Source organism: Ctenopharyngodon idella, chromosome 16 (assembly GCF_019924925.1).
Source record: "Ctenopharyngodon idella isolate HZGC_01 chromosome 16, HZGC01, whole genome shotgun sequence".
NCBI lineage: Eukaryota > Metazoa > Chordata > Actinopteri > Cypriniformes > Xenocyprididae > Ctenopharyngodon > Ctenopharyngodon idella.
In genome coordinates, this window is record NC_067235.1 from 31,737,318 (window position 1) to 31,755,608 (window position 18,291).

The 18,291-nt window shown below is 38.9% G+C and overlaps 1 protein-coding gene across 1 annotated transcript in view; it reads right to left on the minus strand.

The window, feature by feature from the left end:
• The window catches only part of nkd2b (NKD inhibitor of WNT signaling pathway 2b), a 50,377-nt gene extending 36,709 nt beyond the window's left edge, over positions 1 to 13,668 (minus strand). The window contains exons 1-3 of the mRNA XM_051866502.1: positions 13,408 to 13,668; positions 12,674 to 12,700; positions 12,477 to 12,571 (exon numbers count right to left, since the gene is read on the minus strand). Of these exons, the coding sequence (XP_051722462.1) occupies positions 12,477 to 12,571; positions 12,674 to 12,700; positions 13,408 to 13,432 (147 nt within the window). The 5' untranslated portion in view covers positions 13,433 to 13,668. The remainder of the gene's footprint in view (positions 1 to 12,476; positions 12,572 to 12,673; positions 12,701 to 13,407) is intronic.
• Positions 13,669 to 18,291: the final 4,623 nt, after the last annotated feature.

The following is an 18,291-nucleotide window of genomic DNA, read 5'->3' on the forward strand; positions in this document are numbered from 1 at the left end:
TTTTTAATGACAGCACCAAGTCTTTTAGGCATGGAATGAACAAGTTGGCGGCATTTTGCAACATCTATCTTTTTCCATTCTTCAAGAATGAGCTCTTTTAGAGACTGGATGCTGGATGGAGAGTGATGCTCAACTTGTCTCTTCAGAATTCCTCATAGGTGTTCGATTGGGTTCAGATCAGTAGCCACTGAATCACTTTCAACCTGTTCTTCTTCAGAAATCCAACTTAGATGTGTGTTTAGGATCATTGTCATGTTGGAAAAGTGCACGACGACCAAGGGCACGGAGTGATGGTAGCATCTTCTCTTTCAGTATAGAGCAGTACATCTGTGAATTCATGATGCCATCAATGAAATGCAGCTCCCCGACACCAGCAGCACTCATGCAGCCCCACATAAGGACACTGACACCACCATGTTTCACTGTAGGCACCATGCATTTTTCTTTGTATTCCTCACCTTTACGACGCCATACAGTTTTGAAGCCATCAGTTCCAAAAACATTTATCTTGGTCTCATCACTGCAGAGTATAGTGTCCCAGTAGTCTTCATCTTTGCCTGGGCTTTAGGAGAGGCTTCTTTCGTGGACAGCACCCATGCATGCCATTCCTCTGCAGTGTACGCCATATTGTGTCACGGGAAATAGTCACCTCAGTTTGGCTTTCTACTTCTTTAGATAACTGCAGTGAACTTGCATGCCGATTTTCTTCAACCCTTCTCATCAGAAGACGCTCCTGTCGAGGTGTTAACTTCCGCGGATGACCTGGACGTCTCTGTGAGATGGTTGCAGTTCCATCTGTTTTAAATTTTTGTACCACTTTTGCTACCGTATTCTGACTGATAAGTAAAGCTTTGCTGATCTTCTTGTAGCCTTCACCTTTCTGGTGTAAAGAAATGATTTTCTTTCTCAGGTCTTGTGACATTTCTCTTCCATGTGGTGCCATTGCTGACAGCATGAAATGGGACGGGATTTTAACACCCTTTTATAGTCAACTGTTTGCTGGACACCTGTGTAATGAATAATTAGACTCACCTGTGGTTGAATTCTTGTTAAATTAGACGTTTGTAGTCTAAAATTTAGCTTTGCTCCAGAGACTTTCAGTGGGGTGTACTCATTTTTGCATCACCCTAATTTAAGTAAAACTGTGAGAAAATAAATAAGAAACAACAACGGAGTGTCTTTAAAAACCCTCTTTTGTGCAGAGCTACTTCCTTAAAATCAGTTTAAGGATATCTTTGTCTTTGTCCTTTTAAGGGGATTTCCCTTTACAGTGCTAAAACAACTTCCTTGTTTACAAACTAGTCTCTTTCAATTTGCTACTGACTCACTCGCCATCGAAATCACGGACCATTTCTCAATACCAAACACAGCATTTTATTTATAAAAAATAATATTTATTGCCATGCCGTCATTTTACCCCAGACTGCTTCACAAACGAGTGTCAATTCAATGCTGGATTTGCACAAAAGATTAACATGACGGCACATGCTAGTTGATGAGTTGAATCAACTCCACAGCAACCATAAATTTGTCCACTAACCGTTCAGAAATGTCCAGACGCATTCTATAAGTTCTGAGTCTCTCCATCAGTGTCGACTCCGGTTTGAACAATGTAAGGCTGAACATATAAAGTTATGAAACTTAATTTTCCCCTTAACCCAAAACGATTATATACCCCAAATGAATTAGGCCCCTATATCTCATGTTTAATCATTATCTACATAAGAGCCAGCTGCAAATTCCCAACGGACTGGCTAACATAATGCTGTTCTCGGTGGGTACATGAGCACTGAATTTCATTTTTCATAATAAATGATTCATTATTTAAAATTGCATTATCTTTAATAAATTAACCTTCATTTTATGAACCAGAATGCTGTAATGCATGTAAAAGTGTTCTTGCTGACTAATGAAGTTCTTCTGTTGTTTGACACTGTTGAATTTCTTTGGCAGGAAGAGTAATTTCCTGAATTGCACTTTAAATTCCAAAAGTTTAACTTGCGTGTTGTAGCCAATTCAATTCGAATTCACACTCGTTCTGAATTGTGCCCTGACTCTGTAATGTATCCCCCCACCATTTATCAGATTGTTCCTACTTCACTGGCATCACGTTAATGGCTTCATGCCTGGGAACGTTTAAGACAAAAGGGGTGTTGAAAAGTTGAAATGAGCGAGTGTGTCATTATTTGGGCATCCAGAGAGCTGAAGAAGCAGTCAGTGTGCTGCAGACTGTTGATGTTTCCAGTGTTGAAGCACACTGAGGCCTCACAGGCTCTTTAAGAATGGCGAGTCTTTGGAGGGCGAGTCTCCACCTCAGCGCCGGGCTGGAATCAAGCGCTTTCCGTGCTGATTTTTCACAGAGAGGCCTCTTGTCCGGCCTTCCAACAACATTCTGAGCTGCTGCTATTTTGGCTGCTCATATTGACTGGTCATTTTGATCTTTCCTCTGAAGATCTCTCTAGCCCCATGCCAGGTGTTTATACAGGTAAGAGCCGAACACCTGCAATGATCCATCAAACTCGCCCTTCTCGAAACCAGCCAACTCATTCTTTCTCTATCGCGGTCTCCTTGAGGAACAAAAACAAAGCCTGTTTTTTCAGGGAACGTCTTTGATCAGCCAACAGTCACCTCTGAGTCCAAGTCCGTAATTACCCCGTTTGCTGCTCCTGCTTTTTTGCTCCTTTCACTCAACATGCTTTAATCTGAAGCACGTATCTTCTGGACGCGACAGCTCTCCGCAAAACTTTCAGGAATAGTTTAGCAAAAATGAAAAATGTGTCATGTCGTTCCAAACCCTGCTGTTATTTTTTCTATGCAAGATGAAAGAAGAATTTTTAATGAACTCTTTTTCCACACAATAGTGACTCTAAAAAGGACAAAAAAATTGCATTCATTGTGCATTTTATTCCAAGTCTTCTGAAGTCATATGATTTCTTTACATGAATTTAAACAAAAAGCTCTAAAATAAAATAGATTTACTCACACAAAACTATCGTCAAAGTGCATGAACTACTTTTATGATACTTTTTTGGTATATATATAGTTTTAGATTTGATATTAACCCTGATAAAGACTCTTGATTAAGTCATTTGGATTTGGAACGACATGCTATTCCTTTAAGGAAACATCTGACTGCAGCTAATGAGCTCATTATTGCCCACTGAACACTAATGGCTTTTAGAGTTAATACTCGGGAGCTCCACACCAGGAAAACCCTCGGGACACTCACCCGTCTGTCTCTCCCTGCGGGACTGTTCGTCCGTCCGCCCTTCCCCCAGATACGCGGCTCCAGTGATATCAGAGAGCTTTAATAACTCCCAGCTCCGAGCTTTGAAGTCGCGTCCAGGCAGCTAAGGAATCCCATTCCCTACGCTTCCCTGACAATGAGATGGGGGAGGGGGGTCTGACCAAACACCGGATTTGGCCCGTTTCTAATCTGCGGTCATCAGGATTTTACCTGCCTTCCAAATCCTAAAGCTGACTTTAAAAGCCAGCCAGACACAATTATTGGACACATTCCCTCTTTTCCATTAACTTCAAGGAATGTTCTGTGTATAGTACAAATTAAGCTGTTTCAACATCATCTGTGGCAGAAAATAATTCTGACCATTCCATCATGTCTTTTTAGCAAAGCTCTTTTAATGAAAGTGCACTAAGAGATGAAATATACACAAAATCATAAAAGATGAATTGCAGCTGATTATTTGCATATGCAATTGTGAAAATCAAGTAATGCCATACATATGGATAAAGGTATTCAAATCTCCTTTCCATCTTTTGATGAAATACTGCTGCCATGATCAAGTCAAGTCACATTTATTCCTATAGTGCTTTATATAATACAGATTGCTTCAAAGCAGCTTCAAATGAATAAACAGGAAAGTAACCATTTTAATGTTATAAATTTCATCAATTATGAAACAAATTCAATTTCAGCTGTACACCAGCTCTACAGAAGGCAATAGTGTCATTATTCAGCTCAATTCAGTTCAATAACAGTACTAATGTTGCAAAGTTAATGTCATTATTCAGCTCAATTGCTCTGTTAGTGAGATTAATTTTGAACAAATGTGAACCCTGGTGTGCACCAAACAAATGAACTCTAGTGCAGTTCAACTGAAATATGAATGCAATTCGGACAAAAGACATCTAAATGAACCAAAAAGTGGGGATGAACCAAAATTTCGGCCACCAAAAATCATTGACCGAAAATGGTATTTGGCTTCTGGCCAAAAGAGAAAAACGGCCAAAAATATGAGCCAAAAATATATGCCGTCCCGATTACTCTTTTACATCACCATGAATCACCTTCGGTTGCTCAACAACAACAAAGCTGGAGAATCTCACGCAGATCTTACTCAGACTTACATTGTTCAAACCGGAGTCGGACACTGATGGAGAGACTCAGGAAGAAGTTACAACTTTTAGAATGAAACTGGACGCTTCTGAATGGTTAGTGGATAAACTTATGTAGTTGCTGTTTAGTTGATTTAACTCATCCACTAGCATGTGCCGTCACGTTGAAGGTGCTGTAGGCAATTTCTCAAATTCGTTGTTGAACACTGTTGATATTTGAAATCAACCCAAACAAACCCACCCCTCTCTTTATTGCTCCACCTCCAAACTCACACTCCAATACTAACCACCCTGCTCCGAGTCGGTCTCAACCCCAGCCCGATCGCTGCTACCATTCAAGGCGAATGCACTACCAATGACGCTAAACACCTCATTCTCTAGCGGGCGTCAGTGTGCAGTAGTTTAACTGCAAAACTCTCACTATCTGGCCACTGTTACACACGCAATGCGAGTGGATGTCTGTTTATCACAGCTGACGCGCAACAAAATGCTTCACGATAAATAAAGTGCAGATGATGAACGAACGACAAGGACAAGTACAGTACACAAGAGTAAATACAAACAAGAGTTTGTTGTTAATCGCCAACAGAACAGCAGCTCCAGACAATCAAACCCCAGTGTTACTTACATGATAAGGTAAGTAACTTTATCATGTAAGTAAGTAACCCGACTAACTTCCAAACAGTGTATTTGAAATAATACTGAGTCCACCTTTAATATTTTGTGCAAATCCAGCGTTGAATTGACTCTCGTTTGTGAAGCTGTCTGGTGTAAAATGACGACATGGTATTTTTTTTTTCAAGATGGAAGAATGCGGTTTTACAGATGCTAGAAATGTGGCTTTCAAATGAAAGATTGGTAACAACACTCTACTACAACAACTCTTCCTCTTCTCAAAAGCAGCCCAACATGGCCTCACCCCCTTTGTTGCGTGTTCCTGGGGGCGGGGTTTATGTAAATTTTGGAGTTTGTAATGTCACCAACCTGGGAAGAAGCTCTTGGTAGTCCCTACCAGCCATTTGTTGTAGTCCTTAAAAAAAGTGATTTCTGTAATAGAAAATATCTCCCTTTGCATTGAACTTTAAACGTCGTAACTTTGCAGATGTTGTTTATTCTCAAACAGCAACATTACACACTAACTAAAGTTAAAAAAGTGAAATCATAACCAAGGACTCCTTTAAACTTCAACTGAGCAACCAGAAGAAATTCAGTTGGTTGTAATAGACTTTATACCACAATTGATGTTAATGGAGTTTCAAACGTATTAAAATCTGAAAATTCCTGCAAAATGAAAAAGAATATGTGAACAACACAGCATGTTGTGCATATAGAAAACTAAAGCTAGGTGAGGTAGGAACAAAGTACTCATACACTTCACTTGATGTAATCCAGAAATACGTCATTCTTACAGAGATTCCTAAACACTGAGTGTCAAATTATATATCTACTCTTGTTTATCATGGACACGAGCATCAGTCCATGCAAAGGTGTCTCCTTTCAGTTCATTTAGAGGACAGAATTACAGCTGCTCTGGGGTGCAAAGTCAAACCGCACTTATAATGACAATACAACACTATGACCAGCTCGACAAATGTCAAACAATCCCTAGGGATAGGACGTCATTCGATTCTCCTTACACTTGTGCGTTATAAACCAATCGTAAACAACAGAATAAAACTGTGTTGAAATTTATGGAGTGATTTCAGCATCAAAGAGAAATGTCATGTAGACAGTCTATAAAAAGACTGTTTATTTATATGAGGTCTGGAAAAATATTACAACAGCTCAACCGCATTATAAACTCAACCATCCCTTACTGTTACGAAGAGAAACTGAGATTTCGAGAAAGAAATAATGTTAATTTACATGATCAAAACATGATGGGGATTCAAATGCAATACATTAACACAATAAACATTCAATTTGCCATTTTTCCAGCTTAAAATTCAAGAGTCCAGTAGTCCGTGTTTTCCCAGCGTCTTTGATGAAATAGTGAAAAATTACAAAAATTACGATTTTGTCTTCATTTACACTAGTCATATGAACTACTTACAAGATTACAATATTTTCCGGAATATAAGTCACTTTTTTTTTTAACATTTGAAACATGCTGCGACTTACAGGGGTTGGACAATGAAACTGAACACCTGGTTTTAGACCACAATAATTTATTAGTATGGTGTAAAGCCTCCTTTTGCAGCCAATTCAGCATCAATTCATCTTGGGAATGACAGATACAAGCCCTTCACAGTGGCCAGAGGGATTTTGAGCCATTCCTCTTCCAAAACAGAGTCCAGGTCACTATGTAATGCTGGTGGAGGAAAACGCTTTCTGACTCACTCCTCCAAAATACCTCAAAAATATTCAGATCTGGTGACTGTGAAGACCATGGGAGATGTTCAACTTCACCTTCATGTTCATCAAACTATTCTGTCACAAGTCTTGCTGTGTGTACTGGTGCATTATCATGCTGATACATGACACATGTTGCACCTAATGTTTGAACCATTAGGTTCACATGATCCTCCAGAATAGTTTGGTAGTCCTTGGCAGTGACGTTCCATCAATCACAGTAGGGAATGTCATGATATTGCAGCTCAAACCATCACTGATCCACTGGCGTGCTTCATTCTGGGCAGCAACAGTCGAGTGTTCAGCTCCTTTGGAGCTTCTCCACACTCCCGCGGATGTGGGAAAGACAGTGAAGGTGGACTCATCAGAGAACAATACATGTTTCACATTGTCAACAGCCCAAGATTTGCACTGTTGGCAGCAATGAAACTGACATTTGGCAATGGCACGAGTGACCAAAGGTTTGGCTATAACAGTCCAACCTTGAATATTGACTCTGTGGAGCTCCTGACCAACAGTTTTTGTGGAAACAGGAGAGTCGAGGTGCACATTTAATTCTGCAGTGAGTTGGGCAGCTGTGGATTTATGCGGGTTAGTTCCTGGACATCTCTTTCAGACAGCTTCCTCTTGCGTCCACAGTTACTGCTGTTGGATGGTTGCTCTCGATACACCACAAAGACTTGCTGTCCTGGTCACAGATGAGCCAGCGAGATGCACACCAACAATTTGTCCTCTTTTGAACTCTGATATGTCTCCCATTATGTTGTGTGGATTGCAATATTTTATGTACAGCTGTGTTATTGCTCTGCTAATTCAACCTTCACACTCAGCTCTCACTGATGGAATGTAAAATCAGAGAAGATTGGCATACATAGGTGTGACACCTCCAACACTATATTGGCCAGTGTTTCAGTTTCATTGTCCAACCCCTGTATATCCCAAAGCAACTTATAATGCAAGCGTGCAAAACATGTACAAACCACAAATATTCGGTGCAGAATGAGAGAGGCACGTAAGCACAAGTTTGTATAGTGCATTTCCCACACGGCAGTAGTTTCAGTTTCACTTTAAATAAATTTGTTTAGGCTTGGAATTTTTAATAAATGTTCTTTATAATGAATGCCACTATAATTTATGTTTGCTTTATACTTATATATCTCATTCTTGTTCTGTTCTGATTCTGAATACCGTTAAGGGGATCTATTATGCCCCTTTTTAAAAGATGTAATATAAGTCTCTGGTGTCCCCAAGAAAGTGTCTGTGAAGTTTCAGCTCAAAATACCCCACAGATCATTTATTATAGCTTGTCAAATTTGCCCCTATTTAGGTGTGAGCAAAAACAAGCCATTTTTGTGCGTGTCCCTTTAAATGCAAATGAGCCGCTTTCCAGAAGAGGGCGGAGCTTTAACAGCTAATGCTTTGGTTGTTCAACAACAACAAAGCTGGAGAATCTCACGCAGCCAAAATGACGATTGTCATTAACGGTGCTACTTTCACCCAAGTCTCGGTGATAAACAGCCTCGATGTCTTGTTTACCAGAGAGCGAGCATTTACCAGCGCAGATTCTGGGGAGCATAGAATAGTACGCGAAACCGCTGCTTTTTCCAGAAAACAGAGGTTAGCAATATTAGTGCCCTCATAGTGCGGTCAGATGATAATCCATGAGTGGAAGTTTCAAGAGAGTCAAGAGAAACAGGAGCCTGAGCCTGAGCCAACGTGATACCGGGGTTGGCCGAAACAGCGCCGTAAAGCGGTCCGACACCATAGCCTGTGACCGAGCAGAGAACTGAGAGCAGGTAGGCAACCAGCTCTCATGAAGGTCTTTATTCTGACAATCACACCCCCGTATTTACCCCGTCTTCTCCGACGCTTTCTTGGAGGAACGTCCAGAGGTAATCACCTGTTGTGGGATATCTCGTAAGAGAGTTCCATGTGTATGGTCGGCGAAGCTGCATCCAGAACACCTACACAGGAACTGCGTATATCCAAGAGAGTCTGGCGATCATACGTGAGAAACTCAACATAGTTGTTGGACAGGAGAGTACATAAAAACAGCCAAACAATAAACAAAGCCGAGAGCAGCAGACGGCTCGCCACATACACAGGCGCCATCTTGCCTACACAGAGTACTCAACTCTTCCTCTTCTCTAAAGCAGCCCAACATGGCCTCACCCCCTTTATTGTGTGTTCCCGGGGGCTGGGTTTGTGTAAATTTTGGGGTTAGTGATGTCACCAACCCGGGAAGAAGCTCGTTGTAGTCCCTACCAGCCGTTTGTTGTAATCCCTAAAAACTGATTTCTGTAAAAGAAAATATCTCCCTTTGCATTGAACTTTGAGCGTCGTAACTTTGCAGATGTTGTTTATGCTCAAACAGCAACATTACACACTAACTAAAGTTAAAAAAGTGAAATCATAATCAAGGACCCCTTTAAATTTAAAGGATTGTTGTGAGGGGAACTAAAATATGTTTATAGTGTTCAAAATAAAACAAAAGTAAACGTTTCATATCTTATCTGTGTTTTTTTTCTCTCAACACAAATTTGACCTAATGCAACTTATGATCAGTTGTGACTTATTTTCCCAAAAATATGGTATTTGACATGCCTTTTGAACTTTATTGGAACTAGGCAGTAAAATTCATCAGACACTATAGTTCAGTGGAAAACAGAAGCTCTGATATTCTGCCGGTGTAATTGAGTTTCTTCATGAGAAACACAAAAAATACTAATAAAACAGGGTTGTAACAACATGATGGTGAGTAGATGACGACAAAAAGTTTATTTTTGGGTGGACTATTAATTCAATACTAGGTACACAGCTTATGGGCTGCAACTGCCAATCACTGGAAGCAAAATATAGTAACTCCAAAAAACCTTCAATCAAACCAGCTCTGTTCTCACAACAATGACTCTTTATCCCTGCTGCAACTCATCAAGATATCGTTAACGAGGATTCGGTTAACTGCAGAATAAACATGGCAGCACAAAACTGTGATTATGGGGTTTAAAAAAAAAAATCACAAATAGCAGATTAGACAGAGAAATGTGATCGCACTCATACATTCGTTTTGTTTGCTTAGATTGGCTATAAATATGTGGGAAATTGGAGATTAATTCGCAGTGAAATTCCAAAAGCAAGATGACATCACAAGACAACGCTTATTGTGATCTAAACTGCAACAAGGCTAGTTTAAGTGACTCATGGTTTGATCCAGATTTTGAACCCTTCATCAACCAAACTCTGACCTGAAATGGACTCGGATCCGCACCAAAAGCTCTAGTTTGAAAGCACCCTTAATTATACAATGTCTTGCACTTCAACCACCCTTAAAAACAACCCAAGCATGTCTTATCAGCAATCAAAAGTGCTCCTGCTCCCAGTTTCAAAGACTCTTTCAGGTACTTGATGACTGACAAAACACAAATCAGAGCCAAAACTCTGATTAAATCAAACTCTGGACCTGCCCATTAATGACACATGACGTACCCTGTGCCGCCGGTGGTTTCCCCTTAAGATCTCTGTCAGATTTTCCCAAAAAAACTTTCCCATTCATGAAGGGAACAACTTTTATAAGGCTTCTAATAGGGCAGGTTAATCATTAGTTAGAGTCTTTTTACTATGCCGTCCTTCAGCGTGACGCTAATTGAAATGATGCAATGCAAAGAGCCTAACATAATGGGACACATCGGCTTCTGTTCATTTCAATGAATCAATTCAAAATGTTTGAGATTAAATTAATTCAGTCAAAGTCATTCAGTGAAATGCACATTTTGAACCCATTCACAGAAATGAATCAAACAAACTGGTTATGGTTGGTTTGATTAATTCCTATGAATATTTGTCCATTTCAATTAATACATTCAGAGGTTTTTGAGATTGACTTATAAATTGATTCTTTGAAATGGACAGTTTGAAATCACAGAAATTAACTTTTCAGAGTTGGTTTGAATCTTTCCTGTGATTTTCTGTTCATTTCGAGTAATCAAATGAACTTGTAAGAGTTGGTTTGATTGATTCATACGAATTTCTGTCTATTTCAATAAAGCAATTCGAGATTGACTTCTGAATTGATTCTTTGAAATGGACAGTTTGAACTCATTCACAGAAATGAATCAAACAAATATTTTAGAGATGGTTCAAATCTTTTCTGTCCATTTCGAATTGGAACCCATCCACTGATTCATTCTTGTGAATATCTGTCAATTTCAATAAAGCAATTCAGAGATTTCTGAGAATGACTTTTTAATAGATTCTTTGAAATGGACAGTTTGAACTCAACTCATCCACAGAAATGGATGAGCTGAACTGATTCTTTGAAAATTGACAGTTTTAACCCATTCACAGAAATGAATCAAAAAAACTGTAAGAATTGGTTTGATTCGTTGATTGGTTCACAGATTGTATTTTTTAATAGATTCTTTGAAATGGACACTTTGAACTCATCCACAGAAATGAATCAAACAATCATGTTAGAGTCATTCTTGTGAATTTCTGTCCATTTGAATAAATCTTCAGAAATGTTTGAGTTTGACTTTTGAATTGATTCTATGAAATGGAGATTCGCAGAAACGAATCAAACAAACTCTAACAGTGTTTTACTGAAGTTTAAACAAGAGACAGACACTATCAAAACATCTCTGTCTGAACAAGCGCAAGTAAAAAGTGCATCAGATCATTGCAATATTCACAATACTGCTTAATTTTATATAAAATGTTCAGTTTCAACTGTGCAATATGAAGAGAACTGCGTTACTGACATACGTACGCCATGAGGCATGTTATTCTTTGTTGTTAATCACTAGTGTTCAGTCCATCAACCTGTCTCAGGTTAGGAAAAATGTCAGAAAATAGCAGTATTGTGTGGTCGGAGAATGAGACAAAGAGCATTAAATGAACTGCATAGATATATAAGAGACAATTTTCTTTGCACGAGAAGAAACCTCAACAGATCACAATCAGTGAAATTACTCATCAACATCTGACACTACCGAAAGTCTCCATATAATCTTACGCTGTTCACCCAGACGCATGTGAGCTGCTGTACGTCCAGGACTAACCAAGACTCTCAGCTGTTAGTTAATACAGTTGTCAATCACCAACCGTCCGCCCGGCACTGATGTCATAGTCCCACCGCAGGGAACGGGCTGTCAAAACCCATCAATCCCACAGGGGAACAACCACAGCGGCGCTGTCCCGCTGCCAAACACGACAAAAACAACAGCAGCTCTCGTCTTCACGAGCAGCTCGACATGTCGTTGCATGGCCTTGCGAACACACACTCCGTTCTGTTTGTTTCAGCCGGTGTAATGATGATTTCTCGTCAGTGGGAATGTGGTCTTTGGCAGCGGGATGGCAAACGGCTCACCGCAAGTTGTTCCTTATGTGGTGCAGATTCTTGATCAAGTCGAATATGATACTGGGAAAAAGCTTCGGCAACAGAAAGCAATCGCATAATGCACTGCAGTTATTCAAAACATTGATAAAAAATAGTTCTAAAACAATCAGTTCTGTGTATTCTTGCTTAATCGAATAACACAGTTATCTTTGCAACATGCAAATGACATACTCTTTGGAAATTGAATTGAAATTGGTCGAGATTCTCAAGCAACATGCTATTTGTATGATGCACAAAGATAGTGTCTATGCAGAATGTTATGTTTGATTTCAGTTTGAAGGTAGCTGCCTACGTGAGACAGGTTTAAAGATGGATGGCGGGAAGGTTTCAGATGTATAAAAGAAGCAAATGCACAAAAACAGGTGCTTCTTACCTTATAATCTTTCAGATTGTTGTCAGATGTGCCATATCTCTCGCCGCCTTCAACTCCTCTTCTTGAAATAAAGCCATTCACAACAAAACTATCCCCTGAAAATGGATGTGAAAAAGCTTTGGGAAATGTTCTAAACCATTACTAGTTCATTTTAACTATAAAATATATATTTTTAAACCGTCAAATGCAAATCTCACCCTCAGGATTTTCCCGACGTTTGCAAGCTGCGTCCGAATAGAAGATAGAAAGACAAAAATCAGAGTATTATTTATAATAACACTTATATACTTATGACATTTTTGTGCATTTCAAGAGCATGCATGGCAAAGATTGACAAAATATGTGTTAAAATGACATATATATGGATGATTTTTTTAGTTATTTTTGACTATTTTATATATCTAACTGCTTTAAACTGTTTAATCTATGCTGTCCTGGAATTAATATCTGATCATCATCCTAATCAGATTTTTTTATAACATTGATAATGTATAGTGTGGTAATGATTTTTTCCAGTTTTTAGAGGATAAAGTTGCACAAGTCTTTGAATTGTTTACACAAGTGATTATCTATCAGTCATTTAGTAATGATACCTAACGAAGCTACTTTCATATGTAAAAATCTTATATTAATGATATTTTTTATCTTTTTGATCAGAGATGTGACTTCATATTTCCATTAAAAACAAATAGAAAACTTAGAAAAACAATAATAATAATACAAACTGGCAAATTTTACCTTTCAACACTTAAAATTCAGAAAAAGTCATTAAAGAAACAATAAAAAATTTAAAGCTATTATATATTTTATGACTAAAGTCATCCTAAAGGACAGAAATGTTCCCATAACTGAATAATCGTTCATATACATACGCGTTTACATATTTACACAAATATGTTGCGATTATGCAACTTCTAGACGTGCAACTCACCATGTTTTGAGTGAAGTTTCCCCATTGTATCACTGCTGTAGTTAACAGAAGTCGTGCATCTCTCGGTCACAGTTCTTACATTATATCCCGTTCAGAGAAATTAAAAGGCAAATCCTGCAGATTCCGGAAACATGCGAACGGCATTTAGCGCGCGACACCAGCGAGTCCCGTTCACTATGAATCTGAAATGCAGAAGAGAATCTGTCGCAGGAGCTCACGAGATGATCTACTGCTGGAGATGAAGATGTGAAGCGAAGTGAAGTGCAGGAGAAACACGCACCTTCAGTCCAGCCCCCTTCAGCATCACTGCTGCCCCCTTCTGACACTCACAAGACTAACACAAGCACACCACAGGTGAATACGGGGAAATAATCACAGTGACAGTACATTAAAGGGTTAGTTCACCCAAAAATGAAAATAATGTCATTTATTACTCACCTTCATGCCGTTCCACTCCCGTAAGACCTTCGTTAATCTTCGGAACGCAAATTAAGATATTTTTGATGAAATCCGATGGCTCCGTGAGGCCTGTATATCCAGCAATGACATTTCCTCTCTCAAGATCCATTAATGTACTAAAAACATATTTAAATCAGTTCATGTGAGTACAGTGGTTCAATACTAATATTATAAAGCGACGAGAATATTTTTGGTGCGCCAAAAATAAACAAAATAACGACTTATATAGAGATAGCCGATTTCAAAACACTGCTTCAGGAAGCTTCGGAGCGTTATGAATCAGCGTGTCGAATCAGCGGTTCGGAGCGACAAAGTCACGTGATTTCAGCAGTTTGGCGGTTTGACACGCGATCTGAATCATGATTCGACACGCTGATTCATAACGCTCCGAAGCTTCATGAAGCAGTGTTTTGAAATCGGCCATCACTATATAAGTCGTTATTTTGTTTTTTTTGGCGCACCAAAAATATTCTCGTCGCTTTATAATATTAATATTCAACCACTGTACTCACATGAACTGATTTAAATATGTTTTTAGTACATTAATGGATCTTGAGAGGGGAAATGTCATTGCTGGCTATCACTGAGCCATCGGATTTAAAAAAAAAAAAAACATCTTAATTTGTGAGTAATAAATGACATTATTTTCATTTTTGGGTGAACTAACCCTTTAAGACAACTGTTTTGTATTACAAGTTTTCTGAAATGGTATGTTGCAAATTAGGCATTATTTAATTACAAATGCATTAATTCTGATCTAAATCTGAACATTGGATAAAGTTTAAAGTTTAAAAGTATTAAAGTTTTTACATGGATATCTCTTTTTATCACTCCATAATGTACTCCAGATGTACTGTCAATAGCCAGAAAACATGTTATGGAAGCAAAATAGCCCAAAATCTCAAAATTGACCAGTGTATGAAAAAACAATGGTTTTGCCTGTAGTGCCTTGAAAAACACTGGACAACAAAAAGTTCAAAATGCTAAAAGAACAGATGTAGTGTTGAACATGAAGACAGTCAGTATTGAGTTTCATTGTGGTTAATGGATCATACTGATAGTTAATGTGATTCTCTACACCTGTGTGAACTTGAGGAGCCCTGATCTACTAAAAACCACCAAAACATCAACTGATTCAAACACACTGAGCAAAAATTTCTGTGATCTTTGACTATAGCATTTTACTTTCTTACATTGGAGGAGGGATCTGAGCAATATCTGGTTACCGAACATCCTTTAGCATTGTGACGGTGAGTTTTGCATAGTCAAACAACACACATTTTTTCACGAAATGTAAAAATCTAGTCCATATGTGTTTTAGATTATGTATTTTTTAAACTTTTAGTGCAAGTGACCAAAACTGTTCCTTTTGGATCTATTTTACCATTCGACCACACCACCACAATCTCATGAAAATGTCTAGTTTACTTCAAGTAGAAAGAAAGATGGGCATGACAAATGCTGAGTGCAATTATGTAGCACTTTATACGTATATGTTATGCTTTTACATTACATTCTCAGCTTTCTTTAGTGTGTAATGTTGCTGTTTTGTTCCAAAGCACAAGTCCACTCCAGCAGGAGTTTTTCTCTATATCATTAAGCACTGTTTCTCTAAAACGCCTCCATTGTAGTTTTCTTCCGGTAACGAACACGTCACAATAATTCCCGTCCAAGGCATATGCAAAATAAAGGGGGCGAAGCCTGGCTGAGTTGCGTTAGTAGGCTCTGTCCCAAATGGCACACTTCATATGCACTTACGATCTTGTAGACTTACAATGGCTGCTGTGTGCGTGTGTCCGTTAAGTCCATGAGACCGTAGGGTGTCCCATTCATCATTTTAGGTTTCAGAAGGGTGCTCACGAGCTCCCCCTTTGTGGTCGACATGCGCCCTGAAGAGAGCTCCACAGCAGACTTTTTTTTTTTTTTATATCAAACTTCAAACAAACATGTCAATGTACAGTCAGAACTACAACAATACATATACACATAGTAAAACAGACAGCTGGGGGGAGGCTAAACATTATATAAATATTTTAAATGATTCACAAACAGAAACTGTTTCAATTGCTTTCTTATTATGTCAATGAAAAATAGTCTTGATATATATTTGCATTTCTTCTCCACAGCAGACTTCTACCCGACAGTCAAAGCCACGTTACGTCACGAAAGCACGGACTCGTAGGAAGACCGTGAGCGTTTAGGGCAGGGTTGCCAGGTTTTCACAACAAAACCCACCCAATTGCTACTCAAAACTAGCCCAATTGCGTTTTTTGGCAGGGTTCCCACGGTAAAATTTGCATTCATCATGATGAAAAACAACCCGCAGCAACAGTGTTGAAGTACCCCAATTCCGCGGGGAAACCACGGACTTGGCAACATGGTTTAGGGTGCCATTTGGGACAGGGGCATAGTGTGGTCAGGGTTGCCAGGTCTGTGCTACAAAAGTAGCCCAAAAATAGGCCAATGTGATCCATCGGGCAGCTGAATTCTCCACTTAATTTGTACGTCTGGGTGGTGTTTTAGGGGTGTTGGAGCGCCAAAATCGAGCGTACGGAGGTGGAAATCAACCCGCAGATTTTTTTTTTTTTTTTACCCACGGCAACAACTTAAAAGTAGCCCAATTCCGCAATAAAAACACGGACTTGGCAACTCTGTTTGCAGTTATGGTAAGGGGCGGGACATTTCCAAAACACACTTGAAGCAGTTGACCAATCACAACACACTGGTCCAGCCCACCAATCAGAGCACATTGTGCTTTTCAGAAGGAGGGGCTTCATAGAGACAGGAACTAAACAGAGCGTTACTGACAGACTGGGAAGAGAGGAGCTGCAACAGTGTAAAATATGTGAAAAATAATGTGTTAATTAAACATTCAAGCATGAAAACCTGTTCTAGTAGAGCCCAAAAACAAAATCAAGACTTAAAAAAGGGCATAATAGGTCCCCTTTAAAATTAGAAAATTCAAAACAAAAGTGCAAAAAAAAAAAAAAAAAAAAAAAAGATAATGGGGAAGAGCATCATTCCTCATGATGAGTGACAGCTCATCTGAAACTGTTAATTACTGTCTCCTCAACATACATGTGGTGTTGTTCCACATATTCCGCAAACTTTAACTTCTCTGGGACTTCACAAACTATCTATCCGTGCCAGCTTGTGATTTAACAACTCTGATGAGTTACACCGCTGGTGAAATCTAAACCTCTTGCGGGGTTGCTTCTTTCTCTTTCCTGTTGGTATTATCACAGTTAGTCATTCAACAAATGCATCCAAAGTAGTGTGCATGACACCAGGCCTGAGCCCAGGAGTGATCAAAGGATTTCAGCAGGGGTCATGTAACTCCAGAAGTCATCATGAAATCAAAATGATGTCTTAATGCATGTTCCTGTTCTTGTTGTGAGTGACTACACGTGTTTACAGAAAACATCTTTATAATTTTTCATCAAAATGTAACTTGCTCCTCTGAAAAGACTTTCCTTTTCAGTTGACGTCATTAAAGGATTAGTTCACTTTCAAGTGAAAATTACCCCAAGCTTTACTCACCCTCAAGCCATCCTAGGTGTATATGACTTTCTTCTTTCTGATGAACACAATCTGAGTTATATTAATGAATATCCTGACACATCCATTTATAATGGCGGTGAACGGGACCAACGAGTATGAAGCTCAAGAAAGTGCATCCATCATAAACATACTCCACACGGCTCTGGGGGTTAATAAAGGCCTTCTGAAGCGAAGCGATGCATTTGTGTAAGAAAAATATCCATATTTAACAAGTTACAAAGTAAAATATCCAGCTTCTGCCAGACCGCCTTCCGTATTCAACTTAGGAAGAAAGTGTATCGCCTCTCGCAATTCAAAACGCTTAAGCTACGTCCTATGCAGTTACGCTTTTTTCGTAAGTTGAATACGGAAGACGTAGGACGTCTGGAAGTGACCCCCAAAATATTAATATATCTCCGATTGTGTTCATCTGAAAGAAGAAAGTCATATACACCTAGGATGGTTTGAGGGTGAGTAAAGCTTCATTTTAAAGTGAACTAATCCTTTAATCTCTCTTGTTTCTGAATCACCTGTTATATAAATCCAACTCAGTTCCTAAACTACTTAAAAAAAAATATATATATATATATATATATATATATATATATCAGAAGAGTCTGCACAACTTTCACCTTTCACAGAGAGACTGACATATGATACTGCCAAGGTATATAATAACACCTCTGTGACAGAGGCAAAAACATTTAATGAAGTTATGCACAAAAAAAAAAAAAAAAACTCTTCTGACGTGAGTCAATCAGCAATCAGTTTCTTCAGAAAATGCAAAACTATAGTTGGTAATTCATACATGTACGATTGCCACAGGAACATTTTTCACATGCAATCAGCTTGCAAAAAACGAGATGGAAGTACATTGCATTTGCA